At 44.4% G+C, this 18,666-nt stretch overlaps 1 protein-coding gene across 1 annotated transcript in view; it reads left to right on the forward strand.

Annotated features, from left to right (window-relative positions):
• The window catches only part of LINS1 (lines homolog 1), a 578,944-nt gene that overhangs the window by 45,436 nt on the left and 514,842 nt on the right, over window positions 1–18,666 (forward strand). Inside the window, exons 2-3 of the mRNA XM_044078688.1 lie at window positions 66–636; window positions 712–798. Coding sequence (XP_043934623.1) covers window positions 193–636; window positions 712–798 — 531 coding nt within the window. The 5' untranslated portion in view covers window positions 66–192. The remainder of the gene's footprint in view (window positions 1–65; window positions 637–711; window positions 799–18,666) is intronic.

Genomic DNA, 18,666 nt, shown 5'->3' on the forward strand with positions numbered 1-18,666 from the left:
GTTTTCTACATTTTGGGGATTGTTTATATTTTAAAATTAGTCTTTCTTTTTGTCCTTTCTTTCAGATGCAATTTCTAGTAACATCAACAGAAAACATAATTATCTCTACTTTTGTCTGTGATGAGAATTGAATATGGTCCTAGAGAGTGGAAAATACATGGGATGAAGTGTTTTATTGTGCTTGTCTGATTGATGGCCTGTAGAAAAATGGATGAACTTTTTCTTGTTCTGCAGTATATTTACAAGAGACTTCTTTTCGAAAAAGAGTTGAAGAATGATGCATGTGAAGTTGCAAGGGTCCTCATCCCCTGTGTATCCATGCAGAATGCACATTTTGCAGCAAATGTGTCATGTCAGGCAGAGGAGACTCAAATGGGCAGTAGGGGTTGGCAGGGCAGTGCCCATCTAAATGCTGGCCCATCTGACAGCATGAATCCAGACATTGGTGCTTACAACAGCAAACTTACAAATGAAACTTCTCCAAGATTGTGTCACAACGATTTTGTTTTGCTTCAGCTTACTCTGGTGGAGATGCTGAGTTGCAAGGCACAAAATCCTCTTGTCGATGTTGCTGTTCAGCAGCAGTACATCAACATCCTTACCATTTTAGATGACATGGGAATCGTAGTTAAATTGGTATGTTGGGCATTTTTAATTAGTCCTTCTAAGTCTAAAAGCTGATTAGCTGATCTATTTTTTTTTTTCTTGTAGTTGCACCTTTTCAGTAGTACAGAAAAGTTACTGTGTCACACAGCCGCAAAATGCGTTGCCTCACTGGTGCTGTTCCATATGAGAAATGTGAGTGCTGAGTAGTAAGTTGGCTTTCACTACGTGGTATTAATGTGCTGAAAATGAAAATTTTCATATAGTTCATTTGGCATGTGTTTTCTTATGTTCATTGTTGAGTAACTATATTTCTGTGGCAGTCACAACAGCTGTGCAGAATCTATTCTTTTTTGCTACAAATAGCTGTTTTTTTTTTGTTGCAGGATTTCCCATTGCTACTTTACATCAGGCTTCAAGTGTAGCTCTGTAAAAGCTAACGTCTAGAGCTGTGCCTTTACCTTGTTTAGGGTTCCATCATACTTCCTGGTTACATGGTGTGGCAAAAGTTTAAGTGTAGTTGCATTAATGTGTCTTGCTGGACAGTGAACACTTTTTTAGCATAACAGGTTTGGGAATTCTTAATTGTAAAAATAAATGAGATGGGTGCATTGAGTACAAGAGGGTTGGCTTTCTCCCTTAAATGTTTGTTTATATATTATTTTGTATGTCAGGTGACATAACAAGCTGCTTTATTGCTTTCCTTTCTCAAAATTTAAAGTTACATTAGTAAAATGATGGTTGCTGTCCTTGAACACACACACATACATGCACACACCCTTTTACCTCAGCCATTACTGATATATAAGCCTATTTTTCCTCATTCCTTTATGGTCAGCATGTGTCAGCCCAGTCACTCCATTAATTTCCCTCTTCCCCCATTAGTCTGGGGCTTGGTCAAGGTGAGGGGGGAGATGACCCTTGGAAGGTGCTGTCATTTTTCAGTAGGTCCAGAACGATTTCTAGCAGTGCTTTCAGTTGTTAATCACATCCCCTGATGGCTTACATGTGCACTTGCTTATAAACGCTGTCTGCTGTTGTATCTCCTGCACAGGTGCACTTCCATAGTCATGTTGTGAAGGCTGCCACATAAGCACACAGCTTGACATTATGAGGCACATGTCCCCGAGCCTTCTGCTGCATACTGCGTGTCTGTTTCTTCAAGGTGCTCTTGCTGTTGTCTGTAACCACCCACCCCAGAGTTGATGAGTCCTTCCTGGCCTGTCCCAGTCACCCTCTCACAATGTTTTTTCCATTGCCTGCATCACTACTTCAGGCCATTTGAGCAACAGTCAAGATTGTAGCCCTCTGTGCTATGGTGCAGACTACATGTATAGAATATTGAACCACACATGGCTAGAAGTAACTTGAGTGGAAATTAGCTGGTTTCTAATTAATAAGTGTTTAAATTGTATGCTGTGTTTGCTTACTTAGTGTACATTGTGTTCATCACTGATTTTAAGGAAATGCAAAGCTTGCTTATATCCTTGTGAAGTACAAAACATTTATGGTAATGTAATATATGCAAGAAAAGTGTGTTTTAATACTTTTTCCTAAGTGCTTTAGACTTCTCTGTCTGCCAACCATCAAACCTCCTACAATGGTCAGTTCTTCTTCATTCCACCTTTAATACAGAAATATCCCAGTGTAGTATGGGGACAAGAGTCATTGGGGGTGCATTGTACAGGTAGCCTTTAGGGTTGCTTGTGCACAAAGCCATTTGAGTGGCCACGCCCCTCTCCCCATGGGCATAGAGTGCTTAGCTCTCTTTGGTAGGGTGATGAGCTGTGCGCTTCACTGCGAACACCCATAATGCTTTTGCCCTGTGAGTACATACTCCCGTACACTTGCTAATAAAGATTACCATCAGACAGTGGCTTGGTTAGCCACAAAAACACCTCCAGGATGTACATCATGATGCCTCCCCTCCTTCAAAAGACTGAGGTTGCATGCATCCTGCTCAAACCCTCCCTTCCCCCAGGATGGACGCAGCTATCCACCACTGCCAGGTTTCATTATTAGCCCATGTTGCTAATCAAACTGTTGCCCCCTGTGTTGTTCATAGGTTGGTATTAAGCTATCGGCCGTAGGGCCTGTACAAACCAAGTCATAACAATTCCCTGGATATTTCTTCCCACAATATTTACTTCCCTCTTGTAGTCAGGCTTTATCCCTGCATACCATCAGAGCTGGCTTGTCCTGAATATGTGATGGTACTTTGTGTGGATTTCTGACTGACTTCTACTGTAAAATTTGTGTGTATTTCTGCACCTTACTCTCAGCAGCATGTTGCATATTATATTTTCATCTTTTGCTGGTGCTCCGCCCATTTGTTTCGTAGCAGTCATTCTGCTGGATGACTTCATTGTCAGTGTAAATATCACTGGTACCTTTATTTTCTTGCACTTTATTTTCCACTGCTTGCAGAAATTAAAGTAAAAAAAATGTCTTTTAATGTTTAAAAATAAGTATGCTTGTGGTACAAAGCTCATGCATCTTCTTTGTCTGTGCCATAAAGCCCAGCAAAGTGATGGTGATAATTTCAGCATCAGAAGTAGTTGGGGAATCTCAGAAAATGGAGTTAGTCCCACCCAGCCTCCCTGTTTTTGTTTTGGTGTTAATCTTAGTGGCTTTGAAACTGCCCGCCCCTCTTGTAAATTTGTGTTTGGATACTCCTTCTGGGCCCATCTCATTTGCTCACTCAACTGAGTGCAGTGAGATCATATTCTGATTTCAGGCACTCCTACTGTGTACAAAGAGAGCATCTGGGAAACAGAAAAAAAAAAAATTAAGCTTGTTTCCTGCCCTTTCTGTTAAGTGGTATAGACTATTTGTAGGCTTCTGAGCCCCCAAGCCCTTCTGTGTTGGAGGGAAGTCTTCTAACTTAGTTTTTTTTTTCTTATAACTAGCCAGTTTTCTAGTTTCAGCACTCAAATCTGTTTCTTTGATCTCAGCACTTGTTCAGAAAAAAAAAAAATTTCATCTGCTTTTACTGTGCTTGTGTTTCTACCTACTGTATTTTACTTTTGCATCATCTTAAAAGTACTCAGTTGTATTTATTACTGCTTGGTGTAACTCATTCTAAGCCTTTTGGTTTAAACACTTGGGCTTCGGACCAGTTGTTTTGCACTGAGAGGGTTTGTGGTCTGCACTGTAGTGGCAGAACAGGTAGCTTACATCCTTCTAGGTTGGGAACTGCTGATTGAGGGCTCAGTGTCTGTTATTCTAAAAGTGTATTAATTCTGGTTTAAGCACTTGGGCTTTCAGGCCAGTTATTTTACATTAAGAGGGTTCGTGGTCTGCACTCTTGTGGGAGGAGAGGCTGGACTCTGCCCTTCTGAGCTGGGAATTTTTGGTTAAAGGCTTATAGTGCATGCATATCTGAACTGCTTCTTACTGAAGTTGGTGCGCCTTGTTTGCTGTGGCATAGACTGGATTCGGGCCTGCTGGATCTAGCTTTGTTTGTGTAACTTGAGCACTAATCCAGGCATTCTCTAAAGTATTCAATTGTATTTATTACTGCTTGGTAGTAATTTGATTAAAGTGTAGGTATCATTCTAAGTCTTTTGGATTAAGCACTTGGGCTTCAGACCAGTTGTTTTACATTAGGAAGGTTTTGTGGCATGCACTGTGGTGGCAGGACAGGTAGCTTTCATCCTTCTAAGTTGGGAACTGCTGATTGAGAGCCCAGTGTCTGTTATTCTTAAAGTGTATTAGTTCTGGTTTAAGCACTTGGGCTTCAGGCCAGTTATTTTACATTAAGAAGGTTCGTGGTCTGCACTCTTGTGGGAGAAGAGGCTGGACTCTGCCCTTCTGAGCTGGGAATTTCTGGTTAAAGGTTTATAGTGCCTGAATATTTGAACTGTATCTTACTGAAATTGGTACACCTTGTTTGCTGTAGCATAGACTAGATCCAGGCCTGCTGAATCTAGCTTTGTTTATATGCTTGTTGTTTGTTTGCTTGTTATTTCCCTGGAACACTAATTCCACCTAATACGCGGCTTCTCAGCGCTTCTGTGGATCACTAGTGATATCTGCATTGCTTACTGTACTTATTTCCTTGTTTCACTTGAAAGAAAGTTGCTGTTTGTCGTTTTTGCATTTAAGTTATCTGTAACACATTGCACTTAAGTTACCTGGCACTTGCTCACTAAAGCAATTATAAGTCGGCACTAAAAATTAAAAGCACTACACCCTCACTCTCCACTGGCCCTTGTTTTCAATTATTAAGGAATTCCCAATATTATTCTAGCATGTCCAAAGGTCAGTTGTCAATCTCCTCTCAGGTCCAGCTGGTGAATCTGGGAATCTTGAGGCAATGTTACAACTGCCTCATGTACACAGACAACCCTCTCCTCCTCCTAACAAATTCCAACACGTGAGAGATGCAACCATATAGCCAAACTGGAGGCTAAGCTCTCTAAACTCAGTACTGGCATAACCAGTCAGGAGGAGAAGGAAACCACACTCACTACAATTCCAGTGTCACATAGACCTACCACAGCAAACCAAACACATAATCACACAAAAACATACTCGGAGGCTGTAAATAAAGATCTGTCTAAGCAGCAGAGACCTCCAAAGCAGACACCCAAGCAACCGCTACCCCAAAACAAAACACGTGCAACACATATCTCACAAAGCCAGTGTGCCGAACAGTCACAGCCCTTAAGACTAAACAACACGCCTGATAGACTTGTAATAGGTGACTCTATCGTCAGGCACACTGACGTCCCGCTCACCAGGCTGAACAAGGAGAGGGTCACGGTGAGCAGCCTGTCGGGCGCTAGGATCCGCCACATAACACAAGCACTCAGGTCACTCCAAGGCAAGTACAAATATGACTCAGTCATTGTCCATGCTGGTGTGAATGACCTGAGACGTACCTCCCTGGACTACATGAAAAGAGACATAAAGGAGCTCTCTGAGCATGTAGCCCAGGCCGGTATGACCCTGACTTTGAGTAGCATCTTACCCTCACCAAGAATGATGCCACAATATGAAGACAAGATGATCAATTTCAACAATTGGCTTAAGTACTGGTGTCGTTCAAAGGGGATCCAATGCCTGTCAGCTTGGGATGATATGCTCGACAAGCCACGATGCTTCACTAGGGACGGCTTGCACCTGTCACCCCTGGGCTTTCGGATATTGGCAAAGGCTCTTGCTACCCCTATAGTGCCTTTTTTAGGCAAGGCTCAAAAGACAAACCCACCTCCATAGGTATCACAAGGGATAAGAAACTAAGAGTAATGCTACTCCACGCCAGAAGTCTAAACCTCAAGATGCACACACTCGATACTCTCCTTAGCATGGAGAACATCGATATCTGTGCAGTAACAGAAACCTGGTTCAGGGCTCCCGAGAGCACCCCAGCACTACCAGGTTATACCTCATACCATGCTTTTCGGCCCCAAAACTTGGACCGAACCACAAAAGGAGGGGGAGTATCGATATTCATCAAAGATACCCACACATCCAGGTTGGTGGCAAAGCACGAAGCATCAGAGACTATCCATGTGTAACTAACAGTGGGTAAACCTGCCTTCCAGTTTATAGCCTGCTACAGACCATCCTCCCAAACCCAGGAACCCCACTCGGCCTTCCTGAGAACACTGGAAAATATGAAGGTCTCTCCAAACACCATTATATTAGGCGACTTCAACTACCCAAACATAGACTGGGAGCATTACTCTAGCTCCAACACCCTAGCCCAAAGGTTCCTAGAATTTATAAACTCAAATGCTATGGAACAACTTGTTCCCACTCCCACAAGAGGGGAAAACATACTGGACCTGATCATCACCAACATGGGGACTCTATGCTCCAGACCAGACGTGTATCCCTCACTGGTAAGATCAGACCATAAACTAATCTCGGTGGATATTCACATCCTGACCCCACCCCCTGCCCAGAAAACCACAGTGAAAGACTTCTCTAAAGCAAATTTCACACTCCTCAAAACCGAGGTGGAATCCTTCAAAGCCCCCCGGGCCTGTGGAAAATACGGCCCAGACCGCAGAATCCTTTATAAACGCATTCTATGAACACCTTCAGGAATACATGGATCATGCGATCCCGAATAAAACAAAGACCCAATCCTCCAAAGGCAGACGTCCTGTCTGGTGGACCCCAGCCATAAACAAACTATACAATAGAAGGAGGAAGCTACTAAATGATAGAGCAAAATCCCAAAAAGGGAAGGCATCACTGATCAGTATTAGCAAAAAACTACGGGCACTCATAAAATTGTCTAAGGCCAGCTTTGAGAGAAAAATTGCACAAGACACTAAGGATAATCACAAGGCTTTCTTTAGTTATGTTAGGAACCTGGGTGGGAATTCCCAGATATGCTCAGAATTAGTCCAAAATGACAAAAAATACACTGAACCCACAGACATTGCCAACATCCTAGCTGACAGGTTCAGCACAAACGTCTCCCCCTCCCACCAAAAGGGCAAATATCTATCCCAGCAGAGTGCTGCCCCCCTGACATCTCAGATGCTCAGGTAAGAGCCGCCCTCTCCAAAGCAGAAAACACAGCATCAATGGGACTAGACGGTGTCCCGGGCTGCGTCCTACATGAACTCCAAAAAGAGCTAAACCCAAACATAAAACTACTGTTCAATCTCAGCCTTACTACAGGATATGTGCCCAAAGAGTGGCGTACAGCAACAGTGGTCCCTCTCCATAAAGGTGGTGCCTCAACGGATCCTGGAAACTATCGCCCCATAAGCCTGACTAGCTTAGTCTGCAAAGCTATGGAAAGGATCATCATAGACCTCATAAATAAAGATATTGGGGACCTACAGACACTGGATCCTACCCAGTTCGGCTTTGTTAAGGGCAGATCCTGCCTTTTAAACCTGGTTGATTTCTTTGAAACAGTCACCAAGGCGATTGACGAGGGGAAGGTGGTCCACACAGCCTACCTGGACCTCGCTAAAGCCTTCGATACAATACCCCACTCGGGCATTATTGATAAGCTCACCAGCTTAAATATAAACCCTTATGTCACTAGATGGATTGCAAACTGGCTCAAGGACAAGAACCCACATGGTTAGAATTGCTGGAGCCATGTCAGACTCCAAACTAGTTACAAGTGGTGTCCCACAAGGCTCAGTCCTGGGACCTCTCTTGTTCGGTATATATTTCTCGGAGGTACAGACCAACATGGAAGGACTGTGGCTGACCAAGTTCGCAGATGACTGCAAACTGGGCGCCATAATCGACTCTACAGCCGACACAAGCATCCTCCAAAAGGGCCTCATAGAAACAGACAACTGGTGCCAGAGTCATGGCCTCAAGCTAAATGCCAAAAAGTGTATAGTCATCCCCTTTGGCAAAAACAAAGTGCCCACAAATTACCACATAGGTGGTAATCCATTAAGTACAGAAGAAGTAATTAGGACCTGGGGACCCAAGTTGATAGCAATCTCTCATTTGACAACCACGTGGCCAAAGTGGTTAGAAAAACATTTTATATAGCCCACCTAATCATGAAGGGATTCACATCTAGATCAGGGGAGGTCATCGTGCCTCTTTACTCATTCCTCATCAGGCCCATAATTGAGTACAATGCCCCTTTTGGGATGTACCTTACCAGACACCTGCAGCAACTGGAAAGACCCCAAAAGTACCTCACCAAGAGGATCAAAGGGCTCAAACAGATGCCATATGCTGCCCGGTTAAAGAAACTCCAGCTCTTCTCAGTGGCATACCGCCTGTTCAGAGGCGATCTGTGCCTGACGTATAAAGGCCTGTCCAACCCGGAATTAATGGACATGCTGCACCTCAGAAAATCCAAATCCCATCGAGCTACGCTCGAGAGACTTGAACCTCAGCACTGAAATAAATAGGACATGCTGGAGGGACAGATTCATAACCCAGAGGCTCCCTTCACTCTGGAATAAAATCCCAGTCCAGGTTAGGCAGAGTCCCTCATTGACTCTCTTCAAGAGGAATCTTGATGAGTGGATGGGAGATCATAGGTTTACCCCGGGTATCACTTCTGTGTCACTGTTAGACAGAGGCACAGTATACTAACCTCGAAAAAGGGCATAGCAAAATAAATTTAAAATGGGTGGCGAAAGCCAAACACATTCTGGCTAGGCTTATAAATGCCCTAGGGCAGATAGCCTAGTATGAACCTATGAACCTAAAAAAAGATAGTTGCTTCACACTATCTATCCTGTTATCAATTTACTTGGAATTAATCACCAAATATTAGTTAATTGTGCCTGTTCTGTGACTTCTCCATGCGTTTCCACTTGCTGTTCCAGTGATTAGTTAAAGCAGTGCATCAGCAGTAGAAGGGAAAATAAAAAGACGAGACATACCCATGTCCCATTTTAGAAATCATTATACCATAATTGTTATACCTTCCAATCACAGGGAAAGGGGTATGTCTGCTTGAATACTGGCAGCACTTAAATTTACAAATGTCACTGCTGTTGTAAAAGTGGACTAGACAGTCAAGAGGAGAGGGTAAACACTTGCACCACACAGCACTCATCAGATAGTCCCTCAAAACCTACACCACCAAAACACGCACATAGAAGCACAAAACACACACCTACATTCACTGAGGCTCTCCATAAAAATCTGCCCAAGCAACAGAGACCTCCAAACCAGAAACACAAGCAACTTCCACCCCCCAACACAACCCAAGTGACACATAGCCGACAAACTCAGTGTGCCACCCAGCCACAGCCCATAAGGCATAACAACGTACCCAACACTCTTGTAGGCGACTCTATAGTAAGGTACACTGATGTTCCACTCACCATGCACTCAGGTCACGCCACAACAAGTACAAATATAACTCTGTCATTGTCCATGTTGGTGTGAATGACCTGAGATGTACTGCTCTGGACTACATGAAAAGAGACATGGAGGAGCTCTCCGATCTTGTAGCCCATGCAGGTATGACCCTAGCCCTGAGTAGCATCCTGCCATCACCTAGAATGATAACACAGTACAAGGAAAAAATGATTGACTTCAGCAATTGGCTAAGGGGATCCAGTATCTGTCTGCCTGGGATGACATGATCGACAGACAACGATACTTTGCCAGAGATGGCCTGCACCTGTAGCCCTTAGGATTCCGGATACTGGCTAAAGCTCTTACCACCCTTATAGTGCCTTTTTTAGGCAAGGTTAAAATGACAAATTCACCACCGTAACAGGTACAAGCAAACAAAAATCTGAGGGTAATGCTACTCTGTGCTATAAGTCTAAACCTCAGAATGCACTCACTCAAGGCACTCCTTAAAGTGGAGAACATCGACATCTGTGCAGTGACAGAGACCTCTTTCAAGGCTCCAGAGAGCACCCCTGCATTACCAGGCTATAATTCATACCACACCTTTCGGCCACCTAACCTGGACCGAAACACTAAAGGTGGAGGCGTGTCCATATTCATTAAGGATATCCACACCTCCAGGCTAGTTCATAGGTTCATACTAGGCTATCTGCCCTAGGGCATTTATAAGCCTAGCAGAGTGTGTGTGTGTGGCTTTCACCACCCCTTAGGATGAGAATACTATACCCATTAGTTTGCTGTGCCTCTGTCCAGCAGTGATACAGAGATGATTCCCGGGGTAAACCTACGATCTCCCATCCACTCGTCAAGATTTCTCTTGAACAGAGTCAGTGAGGGGCTCTGCCTCACATGGACTGGGATTCTGTTCCATAGTGTAGGGAGTCTCTGGGTGATGAATCTGTCCCTCCAGCATGTCCTATTTATATCCGTGTTGAGGTTTAAGTCTCTTGCTCTCGTGGCTCTGGTGGATTTGGATTTTTGAGGTGGAGCATGTCCATTAATTCGGGTTGGACATGGCCTTGTATGTCAGGCACAGATCACCTCTGAGCAGACGGTATGTGACTGAATAGAGCTGGAGTTTCTTCAGTCGGGCATCGTATGACATATGTTTGAGCCCCTTTATCCTTTTGGTGAGGAATTTTGGGGTCTTTCCAACTGCTGCAGGTGTCAGGTAAGGTACATTCCGAATGGGGCGTTGTACTCAATCATTGGTCTGGTAAGTGAAGAGTACAGGGGTACAATGACCTCTCCTGATCTGGATGTGAATCCCTTCATGATCAGGTGGGCAATGTAGAAGGTCTTCCTAACCACTTTGGCAATGTGAGTGTCAAAAGAGAGGTTACTGTCAACTTGGGTCCCCAGGTCCCTGATAACTTCTTCCGTGTTTAATGGATTACCACCTATGTGGTAATTAGGGGTTACCTTGTTTTTCCCAAAGGGTATGACTATACATTTTTTGGCATTTAGCTTAAGGCCATGGCTCTGGCACCAGTTATCCATTTCTATGAGACCTTTCTGGAGGATGTCTGTGTCTGATGGAGTGTCAATTATGGTGCCCAGTTTGCAGTCATCTGCAAATTTTGTCAGCCACAATCCCCTATGTTTGCCTGCACTTCAGAAAAATAAACGCCGAACAAGAGGCCCAGGACTGAGCCCTGTGGGACACCGCTCGTGACCGGCTTAGAGTCTGACATGGCACCAGCAACTCTAACCCGTGTGTTCTGTCCTTGAGCCAGTTTGCAACCCATCTTGTGACATATGGGTTTACATCTAAGCTGGTGAGCTTTTCTATGATGCCCGAGTGGGGTATTGTGTCGAACGCTTTTGCTAGGTCAAGGTAGGCTGTGTGAACTGCCTTACCCTCATCAATGGCCTTAGTGACTGTTTCGAAAAAGTCGACCAAGTTCAAGAGGCAGGATCTGCCCTTGACAAAGCCAAATTGGGTAGGATCCAGTGTCTGTAGGTCCCCAATGTCTTTATTTATGAGTTCCATTATGATCCTCTCCTCCATAGCTTTGCAGACAAGGCTCGTCAAGCTTATGGGGCGGTAATTTCCAGGGTCCATAGAAGCACCGCTTTTGTGGAGTGGGACCACAGTTGCCGTACGCCATTCTTTGGGTACGTATCCTGTAGTAAGGCTAAAATTAAACAGCAGCCTTATGTGTGGGTTTAGTTCCTCATTGAGTTCGTGTAGCACACAGCCGGGGACACCGTCCGGTCCCATTGATGCTGTGTTTTTTGCTTTAGAGAGAGCAGCTCTCACCTGGGCATCTGAGATGTTTGGGAGGCTAGACTCTGGTGGGATAGATAATTTCTCCTTTTGGGGGGGGGGGAGAAATTTGCACTGAACCTGTCTGCCAGTATGTTGGCAATGTCTGTGGGTTCAGTGATTTTTTTTATCATTTTGGACTAATTCTGAGCATATCTGGGAGTTTCCACCCAGGTTTCTAACATAGCTAAAGAAGGCCTTATGATTGTCTTTTGTGTCATTAGCGATTTTTCTCTCAAAGTTGGCCTTGGATGATTTTATGAGTGATCGTAGTTTTTTGCTAGTATTGATCAGAGATGCCTTCCCTTTTAGGGATTTTGCTCTGTCATGTAGTAGCTTTCTCCTCTTGTTGTAGAGTTTGTTTATGGCTGGGGTCCACCAGACCAGGCACCTGCCTTTGGTGGAAAGGGTCTTGATTTTATTAGGGATTGCTTGATCCATACATTCCTGGAGGTGCTCGTAGAAGGCATTTGTAAGGGTTTCAGCAGCGTGGGTTGTGGTTTCCACTGGCTCGGGGCCTTGAAGGATACCACTCCAGTCTTAAGAAGTGTGAAGTTTGCTTTTGAGAAGTTCTTCACTGTGGTCTTTTTGCTGGGGTGGGGCGGGATGTGGATCTCCAGTGAGATTAATTTATGGTCTGATCTCACCAATGAGGGATATACTTCCAGTGTGGAGCATTTTGTCCCCATGTTTGTGATGATCAGGTCTAGTATATTTTCTCCTCTTGTGGGAATGGTGACTAGTTGTTCCATAGCATTTGAGTTTATGAACTCCAGGAACCTTTGGGCTAGGGTGTTGGGGCTTGAGTAATGTTCCCAGTCTATGTTTGGGTAGTTGAAGTCACCCAATATGATGGTGTTTGGAGAGACATTCATACTCTCCAGTGTCTTCAGGAAGGCTGTGTGGGTTTCCTGAGTTTGAGAAGGTGGTCTGTAGCATGTTACAAACTGTAGGGCAGTTTGACCTATGGTTAATTGCACCTGGATGGTCTCCGATGTAATGCATCTGAGATTATCCAAGTGGAACTAACTCTGGGCAAGACCGCAATCCAAATTGTAGCTTGCTACAGATCCCCCACCATGCCCCAGGATTCCCACTCCTCATTTCTTGATACACTTGAAAATATTAGGGTACAACCTAACACCCTAATAATGAGCGATTTTCAACTATCCCACCATTAACTGGGAAAACTACTCGTGTGCCAACTCTTTTGCTCAACGTTTTCTGGAATTCATAAACTCCAATGCATTGAATCAACTTACCCACACCCCCACCAGGGGCAGCAGTATCCTAGACCTGGTCATTACCAATATGGGCGAATGGTGCTCCATACCAGAGGTCACTTCCTCATTGGTCAGATCCGACCACAAGCTAATCACCCTAGACATCCACATCGTGACCCCACCCCCCCCCATTAGGGAAACCACCGTAAAAAATTTCTCCAAAGCCAACTTCACGCTTCTTAAGACAGAAGTGACAAACTTCACAACAGCTATTCAGATGGACAATAGAGGTATGACTGCTGAATCCTACACAGATGTAGTTTATAAGCACTTACACGGGTGCATGGACCGTGCTATCCCTAACAGAGCCAAGATGCTATCCTCCAAAAAAAAGGAAGCCAATCTGGTGGCCCCCTGCCATAAACAAACTGTACAACAGAAGAAAGAAACTGCTGCAAAAAAAGAGTAAAATCCTATGATTGGAGGAACTCCATGGTCAGCCTCAGTAAGAAGCTGAGATCCCTCATAAAATCCTCCCAAGCTAGTTATGAAAACAAAATCGCCACTGTTTCTAAAGACAACCACAAAGCATTCTATAGCTATGTCCAGAATCTTAATGGCAACACTCAGATCTGCTCTGAGTTACAGCATAATGGCACTAAATATACAGAACCAACTGATATTTCCAACATCCTGGCAGATAGGTTCAGTGCTAACTTTACCCCCCTTTCACCCCTTAAAGGGCCCATTTCTATACCGGAGGAATGCAGAGTTCCTGTAATCACGGCTGCACAGGTAAAAACCACACTCTTTCCAAAGCCAAGAACACAGCATCCATGGGACCTGACAACATCCCAGGCTGCATTCTACATGAACTACAGAATGAACTGGCACCCCACCTAAGTACCATGTTCAATCATATCCTCACCTCAGGCTTTGTGCCCACTGAATGGCACACAGCGATGGTTATCCCACTCCACAAAGGGGGGATCCACCATGGACCCCAGGAGCTACCGGCCCATTAGCCTGACAAGCCTGGTCTGCAAAGCCATGGAACCCATCATCATGGAACTTATAAACAAAGACATTGCTAATCTCCAAACTCTGGACTCCACTCAGTTTAGGTTTGTAAAAGGCAGAAAGGCAGATCATGTCTCCTAAACCTGATAGACTTCTTTGAAGCAGTCACCAAAGCCATAGATGAGGGTAAGGTGGTTCACATAGCCTATCTTGATCTCGCCAAGGCTTTTGACACTGTCCCCCACTCTGGAATTCTAGATAAACTCACTGAACTAGGTATAAATCCCTATGTCAGAAGATGGGTTGCCAACTGGCTCACTGACGGAACCCACACTGTGAAAGTAGAAGACTCCAAATCCGACTTCAGACCAGTGACAAGTGGAGTACCACAGGGTTCAGTCCTGGGTCCTATCCTGTTTGTATCTACTTCTCTGAAGTACAGGCTAACACAGACGGTCTTTGGCTAATGAAGTTTGTAGATGACTGCAAACTAGGAGCCATAATCAAAACTCCTAATGATGTGGACATCCTACAAAAGGGCCTCACTGAGAAAGATGCCTGGTGTCAAAGCCATGGCCTCAAGCTCAGTGCCAAAAAGTGCATTGTCATCCCTTTTGGTAAAAACTCTGTACCCATGAACTACCACATGGACGGTAGTCTACTTAACACCAAAAGTATGATAAGAGACCATGGGACATAGGTGGACAGTATTCTCTCCTTTGATAATCACATCACCACAGTAGTCAGGAAATCCTTCTACGTGGCACACCTCATCACAAAAGGTTTCTCATCCAGGAAAAAAAGAGGTAATTGTTCCCCTATACTCATCACTCATTAGACCCATTATAGAGTACAATGCCCCTTTTAGTATGTACCTCACAAGACATCTACAACAACTGGAAAGGCCGCAGAAATACCTCACAAAGAGGATTACCAGCCTCAAACAGATGCCCTACGCAGACAGTCTCAAACTCCAGCTTTACTCTGTTGCATATCGCCTACTCGGAAGCGATCTCTGCCTAACATACAAAGCTATGTCAAACCCAGAGCTGTTGGACATGCTCCTAATCCTAATCCCTCCGAGCTACACACACTAGGGACCTAAATCTTGTCACCACAATAAAGAGAACATGCTGGAGGGATAGATTCCTGTCCCAGAGACTTCCCATACTCTGGAACAAACTACCTATCTATATCAAAGCTCCTCATTAGCACTCAAGAAAAATCTTGATTGGATGGGAAATAGGAAATTCACCCTGGGGATCACTTCTGTGGCGTTGCTCGACAGGGGCACAGGAAAATAAATTTCTTGTGTGGCGAAAGTCAGGGTACCTTTTTGACTAGGCTTATATAGACCCTAGGGCCAAGGATAACCATAAGGCCTTCTATGGCTATGTCAAAAACCTAAATGGCAATGCTCAGGTCTGTTCTGAGCTACTGACCCTTCTGACATTGCCAACATCTTGGCTGACAGGTTCAGTGCAAATTCCCCCCCCGCCTCACCACCTACAGGACCTATTACCATTCTAGAGGATTGTGTAAGTCCAATTATTACTGATATGTTGGTTAACAAGGCTCTATCTAAAGCTAAAAACACTGCCTCCATGGGACCATATGGTGTCCCAGGCTGTGTCATACGCGAGCTCCAAAAGGAATTAACCCCGGATCTTAATACCCTGTTCAGTCTCAGCCTCTCCACAGGATATGTGCCCATAGAATGGCGCATGGCAATGGAGGTCCCGCTACACAAGGGTGGGGCCACAACTGACCCTGGGAACTACCGCCAATAAGCCTGACCAGTCTGATCTGTAAGACTATGGAGCGAATCATTATGGAACTCATAAATGGAGAGATTGGGAACCTCCAGTCACTGGACCCCACACAGTTCGGCTTCGTCAAGGGCAGATCATGCCTCCTGAACCTGGTGGATTTCTTTGAGACAGTTACTCAGGCTATAGATAAGGGAAAGGAGGTACACACGGCTTACCTTGACCTTGCTAAAGCATTTCACACCATTCCCCATTCAGGTATCATTGATAAGCTCACCAGCCTGGGCATAAACCCTTACATCACAAGATGGATTGTAAACTGGCTCTCAGACGGATCCCATAAAGTAAGAGTAGCGGGATCTATGTCTGAATCCAGACCAGTAACGAAAGGTGTGCCTCAGGACTCTGTCCTGGGGCCCCTCCTGTTTGGCATATACGTCTCAGAAGTACAGGCAAGCACGGAAGGGCTTTGGCTGACTAAGTTTGCGGGCAACTGCAAACTGGGTGCTATAATAGAGTCTCCGGCCGACATGGAGATCCTCCAGAAGGGCCTAAATGAGACTGATGTATGGTGTCAAAGCCATGGTCTCAAGCTAAATGCAAAAAAATGCGTAGTAATCCCCTTTGGAAAAAACAGAGTACCCGCAAACTACAACATAGGAGGTAATCCCCTGAAATCTGAAGAAGAAATAAGGGATCTAGGGACCCAAGTAGATAGTCAGCTTTCCTTTGATAACCATGTTGCCAAAGTGGTTAGAAAATCCTTCTATGTGACCCATCTGATCACGAAAGGGTTCGCATCAAGATCTAAGGATGTAATGGTGCCCCTCTACTCTTCCCTCATCAGACCCATTATTGAGGACAATGCACCAATTGGAATGTACCTGGCTAGACATCTCCAGCAGCTGGAGAGACCAAAGAGGTACCTAACCAAGAGGATTACTGGCCTCAAACAGTTGCCCTATGCAGCACGATTGAAAAAGCGAAGTCTGTTCTCTGTTGCATACCGCTTTCTCAGAGGTGATCTCTAACGTACAGAGCTTACGTCCAACCCAGAATTGTTGAACATGCTCCATCTTAGCAAAACCAAATCTACTCGAGCTACATGCTCTAGGGATATAAACCTCAACACAACAATGAATAGAACATGCTGGAGTGATAGATTCCCTTCGCAGAGACTTCCCTTACTATGGAACAGGGTCCCGATCTACGTAAGACAGAGCCCCTCACTATCACTCTTCAAGAGGAACCTTGATGAGTGGATGGGTAACAAAAAGTTCACACCGGGGATCACACCAATAGCACTACTAGATAGGGGCAAAGGGTACTAGCTGCTAGTACAAGGGTCTAGGGAACTACAAAAGGGGCGGTGAATACCGCACAACGTGGCTGGGCTAATATATGGCTTCGGGCAGATAGCCTAGTACCTACCTATGAACTATAGTACTATAAGTGTTTCTTTGTGAGAAAAGATGGTATTTACAAGTTTTAAATTTGAAGTAGTTGTGGCCTCTCTGTTCAGGGGTAGGTTTTTGATATAATACCACTTTCACATCATCTGGTCAATAATCTTGTAATTGGCCTACATCTGAAGATGCAGGCAGGGGGCACAAATGCCTCTGCCATGTCATGTGCTTCATTCTGTTTCAGTTCTGGTGAGTATATTACATAAACCAATACTTGTTTTCTTGAATGCTTCTTTGTGGTGACATAATTTGAGTGTTCCGCAACATGTTCAAAGTATTATATTATATCCTCTCTCCTTAATCTAAAATTCTTAAAAAAATGTTTTGCATCCCTGCTCTCCCAGCACCTCGCTACAGATAACCTACATTTCCCCTCCCAACACTGTTTCCAGCCCCATCATAACAGTACTACTGCCCTTCTGCAGTTCATGAATACTGTAAATACCCATATGAATGAAGGACCTTTCCAAAGCCTTCAACAGTCTCTCACCCCATTCTTCTACAAAAATGTTCTACTCTAGGATTTGATGAAACCTCTACCACATGGTTTAACAGATATTTTGCTAACAGATCACAGGTCACAGAATTCCAGAGACTTCTCACCTTTCCTCCCTGTCTCCACAGGCACCCCCCCAAGTGTCCATTCTTGGTCCCATTCTTTTCAATATCTTCATTAATAACCTCTAAGATGCCTCCATACCGGCCACAATAATTCAGTATATCGACGGCTCCACCTTTATACGAAGCGCCCAAAACCTTAACAACCTGCAATAAATCAAGTCAAGAATTTTACTCATCTGTTGAAGCCTGGCTTACCAACTCTCAACTGTTTTCTACCCCCCCCCCCCCCAAAAAAAAAAATCAAACTTATTCTCTGTACTTTAAGACATCTCTCAGCCCAGAACCCTCCTTTGATGTTCTCTCAGCAAATAACGCTAACATTGAAATTCTCCCACATAGTAAGCTGCTTCTTATCTACATTGACCATAGCTTAAAATTTGACTACCACATCTAGCATATACAGTAAGGAAAACTCACCAGAAATTGAGTTCCCATTATAAATTCAAAAATGCCCTCCCTGGCCAAGCCAGGAAACGTTTGGCCTCTTCCTACTACTCCCAGCACTTCTCTTCTCCTCCCTTATATTCACTATCTTGCAAGTCTCAGCTCTTAAAGCTTGAACAATGCTGTCACAGAGTAGTAAATTTTACAGTAAATCATCCAGAAAAAAAATCCCACCATTGCCTACTGCTCAAAGAACTAAACTGGTTTACTGTCTTACTCCCAATTTGCAACTACTCATAACCTCATCTGTTAATCTACAAACCATCAATCTCTGTCAACACTAATCAGCCGTACAAATTGAATAGACCCCGTCACTCAACCTAGATGCTGCTCCTCCACATCACTAAATCCAGCACTACAACCAGTGACTGTCTATTCTGAAACTGTCGCCAAAGCATGTTACACCATACCTCTCTCTAAATATAGAA

The sequence above is a fragment of the Protopterus annectens genome, chromosome 7.part1, assembly GCF_019279795.1.
Source record: "Protopterus annectens isolate FY-2018-M chromosome 7.part1, PAN1.0, whole genome shotgun sequence".
Taxonomy (NCBI): Eukaryota; Metazoa; Chordata; order Ceratodontiformes; family Protopteridae; genus Protopterus; species Protopterus annectens.